General features: G+C 39.3%; 1 protein-coding gene and 1 pseudogene across 1 annotated transcript; one reads left to right on the top strand and one right to left on the bottom strand.

Annotated features, from left to right (window-relative positions):
- Positions 1-1,707: 1,707 nt before the first annotated feature.
- On the bottom strand, positions 1,708-5,932 carry LOC109378293 (olfactory receptor 1B1-like; annotated as a pseudogene).
- A 4,264-nt stretch (positions 5,933-10,196) lies between these two features.
- LOC109378296 (olfactory receptor 1L3) lies at positions 10,197-11,277 on the top strand. The gene has a single exon (XM_019634729.1). The coding sequence runs from the start codon at positions 10,238-10,240 to the stop codon at positions 11,255-11,257; it is 1,020 nt and encodes a 339-aa protein (XP_019490274.1). The 5' UTR covers positions 10,197-10,237; the 3' UTR covers positions 11,258-11,277.
- Positions 11,278-12,570: the final 1,293 nt, after the last annotated feature.

Raw genomic sequence — 12,570 nt, 5'->3', positions numbered from 1 at the left:
GGGAAGAGCGCAATGATGGTGCCAACTTGGGCCGTGAAGCAACGTCCTCCACAACTAGACTGAAGAACAAAAGGACAGCAACTTGTCTGTTCCCCTTCCCCCAATTCCTCAGCGCGGTTCCAATCCCCCCAATTCCCCAATAAAAAATCTTTTAAAAAAAATGAAATTGAACCCATATCTTATACCATATACACAAATTAGCTTGAAATGGATTAAATACTTAAACGTAGACCCAATACTATAAAACTCCTAGAAGAAAACATAAGGGAAAAGCTCCTTGACATTGAGCAATGAATTTCTGGACATGACACTAAAAGCACAAACAACAAAAGCCAAAAATCAAGTGGGACTACTTCAAACTAAGAAGCTTCTCCACAGCAAAGGAAAATGAAAAGGCTACCAATGGAATGGTAGTAATACAATGGAGTGTTTTTCAGCCATGAAAAGAAGGAAATCATTCTATTTGATAAAACATGGATAGACCTTGAGGGCACTATGCTGAGTAAGATAAGTCACACAGAGGAAGACAAATACTATATGATATAATTTCTACGTGGAATCTAAAAAAGTTGAACTCATAACAACAGGGAGTAGTAGAATGGTGGTTACCAGGGGCTTGGGTTTAGGGAAATTGGAGAGATGGTTTAAGGGTACAAATCTGCAACTAGTAGACAAATAAGTCCTAGAGATCTAATGATTATAGACAACAATAATGTATTATCAACTTCAAACTTGCTAAAAGACTAGATATTAATTTTTCCCATCAGATAAGAGATAATAACAGATGATGTGATAGAGGTGTTAGCTAACATGTAAGTGGTAACCATATTACAATATATAAAAGTATCAAATCAACACATTGTATACCTTAAACTTACACAATTATATCTCAATAAATATTTTTAAAATTATCATTGTAAATCTCTTAAGCGCTAACCAGATAGAGACCAATGTCCAGCTCCCCAAAGCTAAGAACAGCCAATTAGTTTTCTCCATTCTTAAAATAGTTCACTGATCCTTGTTTTATGCCGCAAAGTATTTAGTTTGCATTTTTTCTATATATTTTACTTGAATTTTTTAATTAAAAATAAAATATATAAAATAAAATCCACACATCAGAACAAGATGCTCACACGCTGAGAGGTCCAAGGAAACTGGGGCTAACATATGGAATAGCAGAATCATGGCCCCCATTTCATACACGGTTCCGGGCATGTATTTGCTCACTGAATGAAGCAAGTATGAAACTGCCATCCCCACTTACCTAAACTGTTCTCGTCCACCAAATTTCTGATGTAGACCAACGCACCTCCCACAAGCAAGCACACTAAACTAAATGTGACTATAAATAACTACTGTCTCTGCTTCAGTTCAGGACTTCACAATTATATTTTCATAGTTCTTCAAACCTCTGGAATTAAACAACCCAGGCCCAGTGAGGGATTTGATAACTGAAGCTAAATGGCCTGAGGGAAGGGCCCCAGAGGCACGCTGATGAGGAAGCCCTGAGCACACGAGGCATCAGAGAGGAATCTTCTCAGCTCTGTCAGAGCACTGCCTCAACAAAGGCCGAATCTAGACTTCCTAAGCCGTCCAGGCCATCCATCCCTCCCTTCTCTCCCAGACCATCCATGCTCCAACCTGCCCGCTTCTTCCCTGCCTAACCAATATGGCTCTTACGCAGGCTAATGAGGAGTCTGCCCTCCCCTACCCAAGCTGCCGGCAGAGGCCAGTCTTGACATCCTTTGTGCACAGAGCCTGCGCACAAAAGGGCTGGCCAAAGGCGTGATGGCAGATGCACATTCCAGCAGCCACCATGCCCCGATCAGAGACTTCTGGGAAGGAGGTGGAAGGAGACCCAAATGATGGTGTCATACAGGAAGCCGACCATGCTGAGGTGGGATCCACAGGTGGAGGTCACACAGCAGTGACCAGCAGCTGAAGACCAATGTAGGAAGGTGGCCCCAGTATGGACACAGGGGAATACAGTGAGGGCACAGGGGCCTAGCATGAGGGAGCCACCCTCAAAGAATATGGTCAGCTCATTGGAATGTATGTCAGAGCAAGAGGTTCGCAGAAGAGGTCGGTCATCACAAAAGAAGTGGGGAAGGTTAACGTTGCCCTCAGCATCCCTAGACCAGTAAAGAGGCAAGAAAAGTCCCATACACAGCATGGTGGGCGCTATGGACACCACCTAGCTTGAGGCCATAAAATGGGCAGAGTTGGTGATTCGTCCCTGAATGGTAGTGCCGAGGGTCACAGAGGGTCACGGAGCGAACCATGGCCATACAGACCTAACAAATGTATCTGAAACTCCAAATGCATAGAAAAAAAAGAACTGGGCCAAGCAGCGGGCACAGGAATGGCTGGGTAATTAGAGACCATGTGCGCTGCCACTGGGCAGAGTGACCGGACATCCCTATGTCTGCCACGGACAGACTGCGAGCAGGCAGTCCAGGGGAGTGGAGCCTGAGTCCCAGGATAGGCAGCACCAGTCATGTTGCCCAGTATGGTGGTCAGATCAACAGCCAGGAACAGGAGAAAGAAGACACCGGGGGAGACTCTCGCCCCTGAGAACCCAAGGAGCAAGAAGACTGGAGAAGGTGAAGCATTAGGGAGGGGCACCGCCCATGGTGAGTGACAGTGAGCCTGTAAGGATTAAAATATTATATATAAACTGCTGAGTAGAGGGCCTGGCATGTAGTAAAAAGCTCAAATGATAACTGCCGTTGCTGCTTCCATGGCTACTGCTACGCTCACTGTAAGTATTACAATCAAAGCGGATTCAGGTTTTTCAGACGTTGCTAGGATGCACTGTTTGTATGTGCTCCAGTAAGCGGGGGGCTGTCATGAACTTACTTCTGCATCCAACGCCCTAACACAATGTCTAGCAGAAAGCAAGCGCTCAAGAAAACGTGGCTGAATGGCCAATGAGTGACCGTCCTTCTCTCATTAACTCTACTCTCCTGACCCCATTGAAACGCCGTGTCTTACCTATCATTCTCCACTCTTTACTCTTGGTAAATATGGGATTAATGCATTCTTTTCTCCTTATTGCTTTTGTTTTCACGATGAATTAGCTAATCCATTCTCCCATCTCTTTATGAGGCTAAACACCTCTAATCTGGGGATCAGTTTATTATTGCTTTTTATAACAATAAAATGCACTCCCATGAACGTATATGGTGACTTAATCTTGGGAATACACATGACACAGAACTGACATGATACAGCTCAGCCAAGGAAGGAAGGGGATGGCAAGGACTCAGGCCCAGCTCTGGCAGCAAGGACTTCTTCACATTGCGTACGCTGATTCATGTTTAGAAGCATAATTAATGAATTTACAACACTTCATTTGTAATTTTTGGAGAAAGACCCAGAAAAGTAGAAAAACATTTTAAATCAAAGACTTCATCATGAGTTTAGTTACATAGTCAACAGTGAACAAAAAAATGTATTTTATCAACAATCATCATCTCCTTTCCCAGCCATGTTTTATGGCTTTCTACAATTATCTAAAACCAATTTTCACCTTAGGTGACTGATAGAAAACAATTTGAAAGCAAGAGAATTTTATCTCTAGCATTAAGTGGAAGGAAAATACAACAAAGGAAATCTGCATTTATGATAAGCTTATTTAAGTTTAATTTACATTGAGACCTTCATTCCTATATATTACATAGTTACCAAAAGAGCTTTGTTTAGTTTATTTGTTTTTTGTTTTTGTTTTTATCATAGACTGATATTTTACAGACCAATGTCTGAAAAAGTTTTTAGGCTCAAATGATAAACTTCATAATCTCCCTCTGATTAGAGCCAATTATCTCCCTACAGGAAAATATTTCTGATTTTATTTTTTCATTCTCAAAGAGGAGCATTAGATTAGTAATGTTTCCACATTTTCCCTTTGATATTTTATTTTGTCTTAACATGACTGATCAAATTGCAGTCATTAAGAATTTTTGTGCACTTTTTTCTACTCTTCCTTTAGAACTGACAGATAAAAGAGTTTTGTCCCAGTATTTATTCTTTTTGAATATTTCCCCTTTCATAAATATATAATGTCTTTATTTCTTGTAACAATTTTTTTACTTTGTCTTATCTGATATTAGCACAGCCACCTCAGCTATCTTTTGGTTACTATTTGCATTTCATTACTATATCTTTTCTAGTCTTTAACTGTTTTTAATTGAGGTTACATTAGTTTATAACATAAGTTTCAGGTACACAATATTATAATTTGACATTTGTGTACACTATAGTGTATCACCATGGAAGGTCTAGTTTCCATCTGTCACCATACAATTGACCCCTCTTTACCCACCTCACCCTCACCCTTCCTCTCTGGTAACCACCAGTCTGTTCTCTGTATCTATAAGTTTATTTTGTTTAGTTTGTCAGGTTTTTTTTTTTATTCCACATGAATGAAATCATATGATATTTATCTTTCTGCATTTGACTTATTTCACTTAGCATAAAACCCTCAAGTTCCTTCCATGTTGCCACAAGTGGCAAGATTTCATTTTTTATGGCTGAGTAGCATTCTATTATATACATATACCACATATTCTTTGTCCATTCATTCATGAATAGTCACGGAGGTTTTTTCCATATCTTGGTTATTGTAAACAATGCTGCTGTGTCTTTTTGAGATAATGTTTTCACATTCTTCTGGTAAGTACTCAGAAGTGGAATAGTTAGATCATTTGGTAGTTCTATTCTTACTTTTTTGAGGAATCTTCATACTGTTTTCTATAGTAGCTGCACCAGTTTACTATCCAACAGTGTATGAGGATTCCCTTTTCTTCACATCCTTGCCAGCACTTGGTATTTCTTGTATTTTTTATAATAATCATTCTAATGGGTGTCAGGTGGTACTGCATTGTAGTTTTTATTTGCATTTCCCTAATAATTAGTGATGTTTAGCATCTTTTCATGTGCCTGTTAACCAACTGTATGACTTCTTTGGGAAAATATCTATTCAGATCCTTTGCCCATTTCTTAATCAGATTATTCGGGGTTGGTTTTTTGGTTTTGTCATTGTTGTTGAAATGTATGAGTTTTACATTTTTGGTATATTAACCCCTTATCAGGTGTATGATTTGCAAATATCTTTTCCTATTGGGTCAGCTGCCTTTTCATTTTGTTGTTGGCTTCCTTTGCTGTGCAGAAGCTTTTTACTTTGATGTAGTCCCATTTGTTTATTTTTGTCTTGTTCCTCTTGCTACTGGAGTCAAATCCACAAAAACATCACTAAGACCGATGTCAAGAAGATTAATGCCTTTTTTTTTTCTATGTACTTTATGGTCTCAGGTCTTACATTCAAGTCTTTAACCCATTTTCAGTTAATTTTTGTGTATGGTGTATTATGCTGGTCTAGTTTCATTCTTTTGCATGTGGCTGTCCAGTTTTCCCAATGCCGTTTATTGAAGAGCCTTTCTTTTGTCTATTGTGTATTCATGGCTCCTTGTAAATTAGCTGTCCATATATCTGTGGATTTATTTTTGGGTTCTCAATCCTGTTCCATTGGTCTGTGTGTTTGTTTTTCTGCCACATCATACTATTTTAATACTATAGCTTTGTAGTACAGTTTGAAATCAGGAGTGTGATACCTCCAGCTCTGTTCTTTTTTCTCAGGATTGCTTTGGCTATTCAGGATCTTTTATGGTTCCATACAAATTTTAGGAATTGGATATGTTCAATACCATACACATAGACACACACACACACACACACACACACACACACACACACACACACACACACACACATACTCACATGTACATTTCTTAGTGGTTACTCTGGGGATCACTAACATCTTATTACAATCCAATTTGAGTTAATACCAATGTTCCAGTATTTAGAACTATTCGATGACAACAGTAATTGGAGAAAAGCACATCATTTTGGTGATAGTTAAACCTACTTCCATTGTAGTTGGTGTCTTCTTCTCTACAATAACAACGTATTTTTTTAGAATTAAAATCTACTAGTTATACCTTATAGATTTCTCAGGAGAAACAGTGACAAGCAGAATCGGTGTTAATTATAATGACCTAGTGGTTGTTATTTAGCAGGTCTCTTCTTTGACAGAAATAGGATGATAAAAATGAATGTTTTACTTTTTTATATACTCTAGGATCATAAAAATAAGTATTGAATTTCAGGATGTCAATTAACTAAATAAAAAATAGATGAAATAACTTTAGAACCAAAGAACTAAGGGAATGATAGTTACTGTCTTCTAACATTTTTAAATATTGGGTTGTTGGAAAAGTCATGATTTATTTTGTCTATGTTTTTCAAAGGTCATTTATTTATATAAAGAACAAAGATCAATCAATGATATATTGCCCGTTTTGTTTGATAATCTTTTGCCATCTTTCAGTGAGCTTCATAATTCCTTGTTCATAGAAGGACCTGTCTTTATTTGCGAAAAACTGAACAAGGTGCTAATGTTCAGCCTTATCTGAATTATACCACACAAGGAGTTTTGAAGAGAGCGAAACAAGTGGAATTCTGATGGCGCAAGGTTAGGCGAGTATGGTGGGTGTGGCAATACATCCCATCCAAGCTCCAATAATTTTTGACGGGTGATCTAACTTGTGTGTGGTCTCGTGTTGTCGTGATGGAACACAACTCCTTTACAATGAACAAGCTCTGGACATTTCTGAACGATGGATTCGTTCAAACTGCCCAATTGCCAACAGTACACATTCAAATTGATTGTTTGGTTCCTTGGTAGAAGCTCAGAAAACACGACACCTTTAAAATCCCACCACACTGAGAGCATAACCTTCCTCTGATGAATGTCTGCTTTCAATGTCGTTTGAGGCGAATTATCACGTCAGGACCAAGGCCGTTCATGCGGAACCCAAATATCGAGCTTGCTTATGTATTCCAGCTTCTTCAGGTGGTCGAGAATGCTTGAATGATGTATGTTCCATGCTTCTGCAATCTCTCATGTCGTGTAGCATGGGTTTGACTCGATCAATGCCTTTATTTTGCCGTCATCAACCTCGGTGGGCCTCCCTGACTGAGGAGTGTCATTGAGATCAAAATCACCAGCATGGAATTTCGTGAACCATCATTGGCACTGACGTTCTTGTAGAGCATTGTCACCATAAACTTTATGCAACTTTTCACAAGCTTGACATGCATTCTTCCCTTTATGGAAGTAAAACAGTAAAATATGGCAAAAATACACAGTTTGGTCTTCCATCTTCAACTTGTTGTAAAATCTCCAAAACTCAACCAAATCACTCAATTTTTTTTGGAATGAAGCTAGAACTGTCAGCTGTCAAATGACATAGCAATAATACAAATGCGAATGACTCTAGTACTTCCAAAAATGAACAAGCGTCATCTGTCGCAAACATGCGTTATGACTTTTCCGACAACCCAATATATTGCTTAGGCAGTTAGCTTAATCAATGCGTAGGTCAAGTTCATAAATATTTATTAAGCAACCTCTGCACTAAACGCTGGGTATGAGGTGCTGAGATGCTAGTCTGTAAGACACAAAGGGCAAAATGATGTGTCTTTTCTTCAGTGTTATATATCCACAGCGAATAACAGATTTGTAGCTCATGGTAAACATCTAACAAATATTATGGACTGACTGGGACAAACATACATGAACTGAACATTATTCTCTACTTCAGTGCCTCCAAGTTATTGTATTTAATTTAAAATTCCACCAATTGTAAGGTGCATTATTCTAATGTACCATTAAGAAAATAATGCTGCTGATTATTTGTGATATGCCACAGATTTAAATGCATCTCACTATAAGAGATGTTAAAGTGTGGAAAAATATGAGTCTCAGAATCAATAAAATATGGTAGCTGGATCACAGAAAAATAGAGCCCAGTTATTGGAATCAGGCCTGGATTTGAATCAGGGCTCCAAAGAAAAGTAGTGCTTGTGCTAAAAGTACATGCTTTCAAGTTTAATCTGGAAAACAAAAAAGTGAGGCAAAATTTTGGCTCCATTAGTCATTTGAAAGCTGTTCCTTAACATAAAATTTTAACTTTGTCAGAACAAAACAGAGAGGCCTTTTAGTGTAGCGGTTCAACCACATGGTTTGGCTTCAAACTGCCTTTGGTTCAAGTTATGTTTTCACAGTTACCTTATTTTTCTAAGTCACTATAAAATGAAGACAATAAGAACATATGTTTTGAGGTGGTTGTGTGGCTTTACGTGAAAAAAAGCTTATAAATCACTGATTGCATAAATGTTAGTTGCCTTCCTTTAAGTGAAAAATTATGTGACAATGAATGTGATTTGTGTTTAATGGCAGCTCATATAGTAAGGCAGCTGGGAAGACAGATACTTCATTCCATTAGATCATCAAAGAATGCTTCTTATAAGAAGCTGCATTTGATCTTGGAGACTGAAGTGAAGGGAGAAGTATAAGAAAGCGGGGTGGGTTAATTGTAAAACGTGACCAGAAATCACGAAGTGACAGGAAATGGGCAGCATGTATTTGACAGGGCGTGTTGGGACCCTGATGTATGGATTCTGTGTGCTTTCATGAATTGAGAATAAAAGACGTGAAGCGGGTGGCTTTTCTTAGCTGTAATAGCAAGGAATGGTCGTCAAATATCTGAGTAGCAGCCTTGGGGAATGGCTAGCAAGGGAGGGTGACCTAAGGTTGGATTCAAACCTTAGGACACTCCCTGTTGTTAGCGAGTAAAGTCATACAGCCATAGCTACTCAGCTAGCAGATGTACCTAAACTTGGGAGGCATGGAGCAGAAGGTACCCAACGTTGGGGTATTCTAAGTAGTTGTCCTTCAGAGAAATGGAGGCACTAAGGGGGAGACCTAATCAAAGCTTTAGGGGCTCAAGGGGGAAACCGGACCTGATGTCCTGCCTGGTATTCTGTCCTCAGTGCTACATGGGACATATTCCAGGTAAGCCCTCAGAAAGGTTGGAGGAGCAAGGGACAGAAAATTATCGTCCACCTCCACCACCTACGCCAGGCTAAGCAGGTGTTGTACTAAACCCAGAGGGTCAAGGAGAGGGGTGTGGGGCCACCTGGGGAGGGAGAACACTTCTAATTCCTCTGGACCTCTGGGGACAACTCTTCACTTAGTTAATAAATGTTTGTTTTCTTATTCTCTCCCTGCCAAACACCAGAATTTAATGACATAGTCTCAGAGGATATTCCCATAAGGGAAGCAGGAGATGTATCTATACCTTGTGAAGAATAAGAACCCAAGGAAAGGAGCATTCATATTCAAGAAACATTAGGAGAGTTTCATCAGGTATCTTTTCTGCATGCTGTCTCCTGACACAGTTTTGTCTCTTTTTGACTAATCATTCCATAGAGTATAAATAAGGGAAGTGGGATGAATACATGAGGCAAGACCTCAATGTCCTTTCCAGGTAAGAAGTCAATTTTGAGAATGGCTGGTGAGAAAGTGGGAATATCTGATCTCAGAGAGCTAAATAAAGAGCTAACTGGACACTAAATAAGAGAGCTAATTGATGTTCATGTTAAATGTTGATTTTTTTTCCCATCTATATTCTAAAGTTGAATCTTCCTTTATCCGAGTTCACTTGTGAGTCACAGATCCCTGACCTCAGGATATAAATTATCAGCCAAAGAGCAGGGAAATCTGGGAGAGAATTTTTCATATGAGTTCACTTCCTCTCTATCACTTTCCCTTCCTTCATCTTTCTTTTCCCTATAACTGTTTATATTCAATTCAATGTTCTTTAAATGACTTTCTTGCTTCCATTGTAAATGGTGTGGAAAGAAGCATCTTGACTTAAAAAGATGGTTATCAACCACAAGCTTGGTGAGATAGCTATCCCATGATTATTTAGATATGGGTTAGCCGCTGATAATCCTTACTCAGAAGCTGACCTGAACCTTATTAAAAGACTACATCTGTGGTTCCTGTGATTATCAGCCCAGAGTAAGGAAGGAAGGAAAGAAAATCAAACTCTCCATCCTAGTGGCACCCATTCTTTCATTCTCCCATTCTCCCATTCTCTCTCTCTCTTTCCCTCCCTCTCTCTATCTCCCCTCCCTCCATCCACCCTCTTTTTCCCCACCCTCCTTGTATCTGTTTCTTTAGATCCCTATCTCAAAGATTTAAAAAGAACACTTTTGGCTCTGATTTTTCCATATTCAGGCAGAAAAACACTGCAGTAAATGCTCTATTAATAACTGCTCAGTGTAAAAGCCAGGTGGAAAGTTGCATGTCCCAGATGACATAAGAACCATGAATTGGCAGTGTTGTTTATCCCATAGGTGCATACAAGTCATGGAAATGTGCAACCTGACAAGGCTTCCGAAATTCATCCTCTTGGGACTCTCCTCTCATCCTGAGGACCAGAAGCCACTCTTTGCCCTCTTTCTTATCATGTACCTGGTCACCTTGATGGGAAATCTTCTTGTCATCTTGGCTATCTGTTCAGATCCTCAGCTCCAAAACCCCATGTATTTCTTCCTGAGCATCTTGTCTTTTGCTGATATTTGCTACACAACAGTCATAGTCCCCAAGATGCTAGTGAGCTTCTTATCAGAGACAAAGACCATTTCCTATGCTGAATGTCTGGTGCAGATGTATTTCTTCCTGGTCTTTGGAAACATAGACAGTTATCTCCTGGCAGCTATGGCCATTGATCGCTATGTAGCCATTTGTAACCCTTTCCACTATGTCACTGTTATGAACCACAGATGCTGCATGTTGCTACTCGCCTTCTCTATAGCTTTCTCTTGTCTCCACTCCCTCCTACATGTCCTCCTGGTGAATCGACTCACCTTTTGTGCATCAAATGTTATCCATCACTTTTTTTGTGATGTCAACCCTGTTCTGAAACTGGCATGCTCTTCTACCTTTGTCAATGAAGTTGTGGTCATGACGGAAGGGCTAGCCTTTGTGATGGCCCCTTTTGCCACCATCATCATCTCTTACCTAAGGATCCTCATTGCCGTCCTCAACATTCCCTCAGTTGCTGGCAAATGCAAAGCCTTCTCCACCTGCAGCTCCCATCTCACTGTGGTGACTCTGTTTTATGGGAGTATTAGCTATGTCTATTTCCAGCCCTTGTCCAGCTATACTGTCAAGGACCGAATAGCAACACTCATCTACACTGTATTGACATCAATGTTGAACCCATTTATCTACAGTTTAAGAAACAAAGACATGAAACGGGGCTTAGAGAAACTAATAAGCAGGATTAAGTCTGAAATGGATAGGCTTTCTACTATAAAAACCAACAAAATCTGTGGACCTTGATTGCAAGGTGTGGGTGTGGGTGTTTGCATGCATGCACCCTCATGTGTGCACACACACAAACACATTCACCAGTACCTGAGGCAAGTCTTTGATGGAGAAGTACTCTTTCATCATTGTAGGATCATATAATAAGTTCCAATATATATTTGAATCAATTTCTGGACTCCTTGTTCTGTTCTACTAATTTGACTGTCTCTATTTGTGTCAAACCATAATGGCCATAGCTTTTCAAGAACACATACTAAAATAATAGTAATAATAACAATAAAGCAATTCTTTCTTTGAGTTCTGCTTTTCAAAACTACTTTTGGCAATTCTCACACATTTATTTTTTCATGTGAACTTTTAAAAAGTGATAAACTCTATTTTTTTTAATCAATTATTCTCATGTATGGTGCCACACATGTATTACAGGATTAAATGGACCATGTATAAAGTGCTTAGCCCAGAGCCTGGCTCATAATAGGCATTCAGTAAATACTGCTGGGGTTTTTTTTTTGTTGTTTTTGTTACTGTTATTATCTGTTCCTTTCGTAATGCATAAGGTGATAAAACAGATGACTTGGAGGTTTTGATCACAAGAAGGTAAGTTAGAGTTGCCTCATTCAGAGCTTGCTTTGTTTAAAGCTGTTTAAACATAACTAGCTCTGAAACAGAAAGAATCTTCTGTTAGCTTTCCTGAGTTCTCTGCATTCGGATTTGGAGCCCGAAGTCCAGATGACACTAAGGTGTTGGTCTGCTTCCCCTTTGCCATTTTTTCATGGGCAGCATTTCTCTTCGAAACCTCATAGAAAGAGGCAGCTGCATCTTAGAGTGGGATCCAAATTTTCTTGAGTTCCCAAGACTTACTGCATTCTCATAATTTCCATCATGTGGTGAGTTAGCACATACCATTGTCCCCGGTATCTGTGGGGGATTGGTTCCGGGAACCCCAAAGAATACCAAAATCCACAGATACTCAAGTCCCTTATATGAAATGGCATAGTATTTGCATATAACCTATGTGCATCCTCCCATATACTTTAAATCATCTCCAGATTACTTATAACACCTAATAAATGTAAATGTTATGTAAATGTTGTTATACTGTATTGTTTAGGGAATAACAAGAAAAAGAGTATGTACATGTTCAGTACACATGCAACCATCATAGGCTTAACTACACAGTACACATCAGCAAGAAGGCAACATTTTTTTTTTTTAATATTTTCCATCCATGGTTGGTTGGCTCTGTAGATACAGAACCCGGGGGGATATGGAGGGCCAACTGTACTTTTTGTCATATATTTTTAATAAATTTAAAGATGCCAACA

Source organism: Hipposideros armiger, unplaced genomic scaffold (genome assembly GCF_001890085.2).
Source record: "Hipposideros armiger isolate ML-2016 unplaced genomic scaffold, ASM189008v1 scaffold_1854, whole genome shotgun sequence".
In the NCBI taxonomy this organism is placed as follows: Eukaryota; Metazoa; Chordata; class Mammalia; order Chiroptera; family Hipposideridae; genus Hipposideros; species Hipposideros armiger.
Note: the sequence above shows the minus strand (reverse complement) of the source record. Positions and strands in the feature narration are given on the sequence as shown.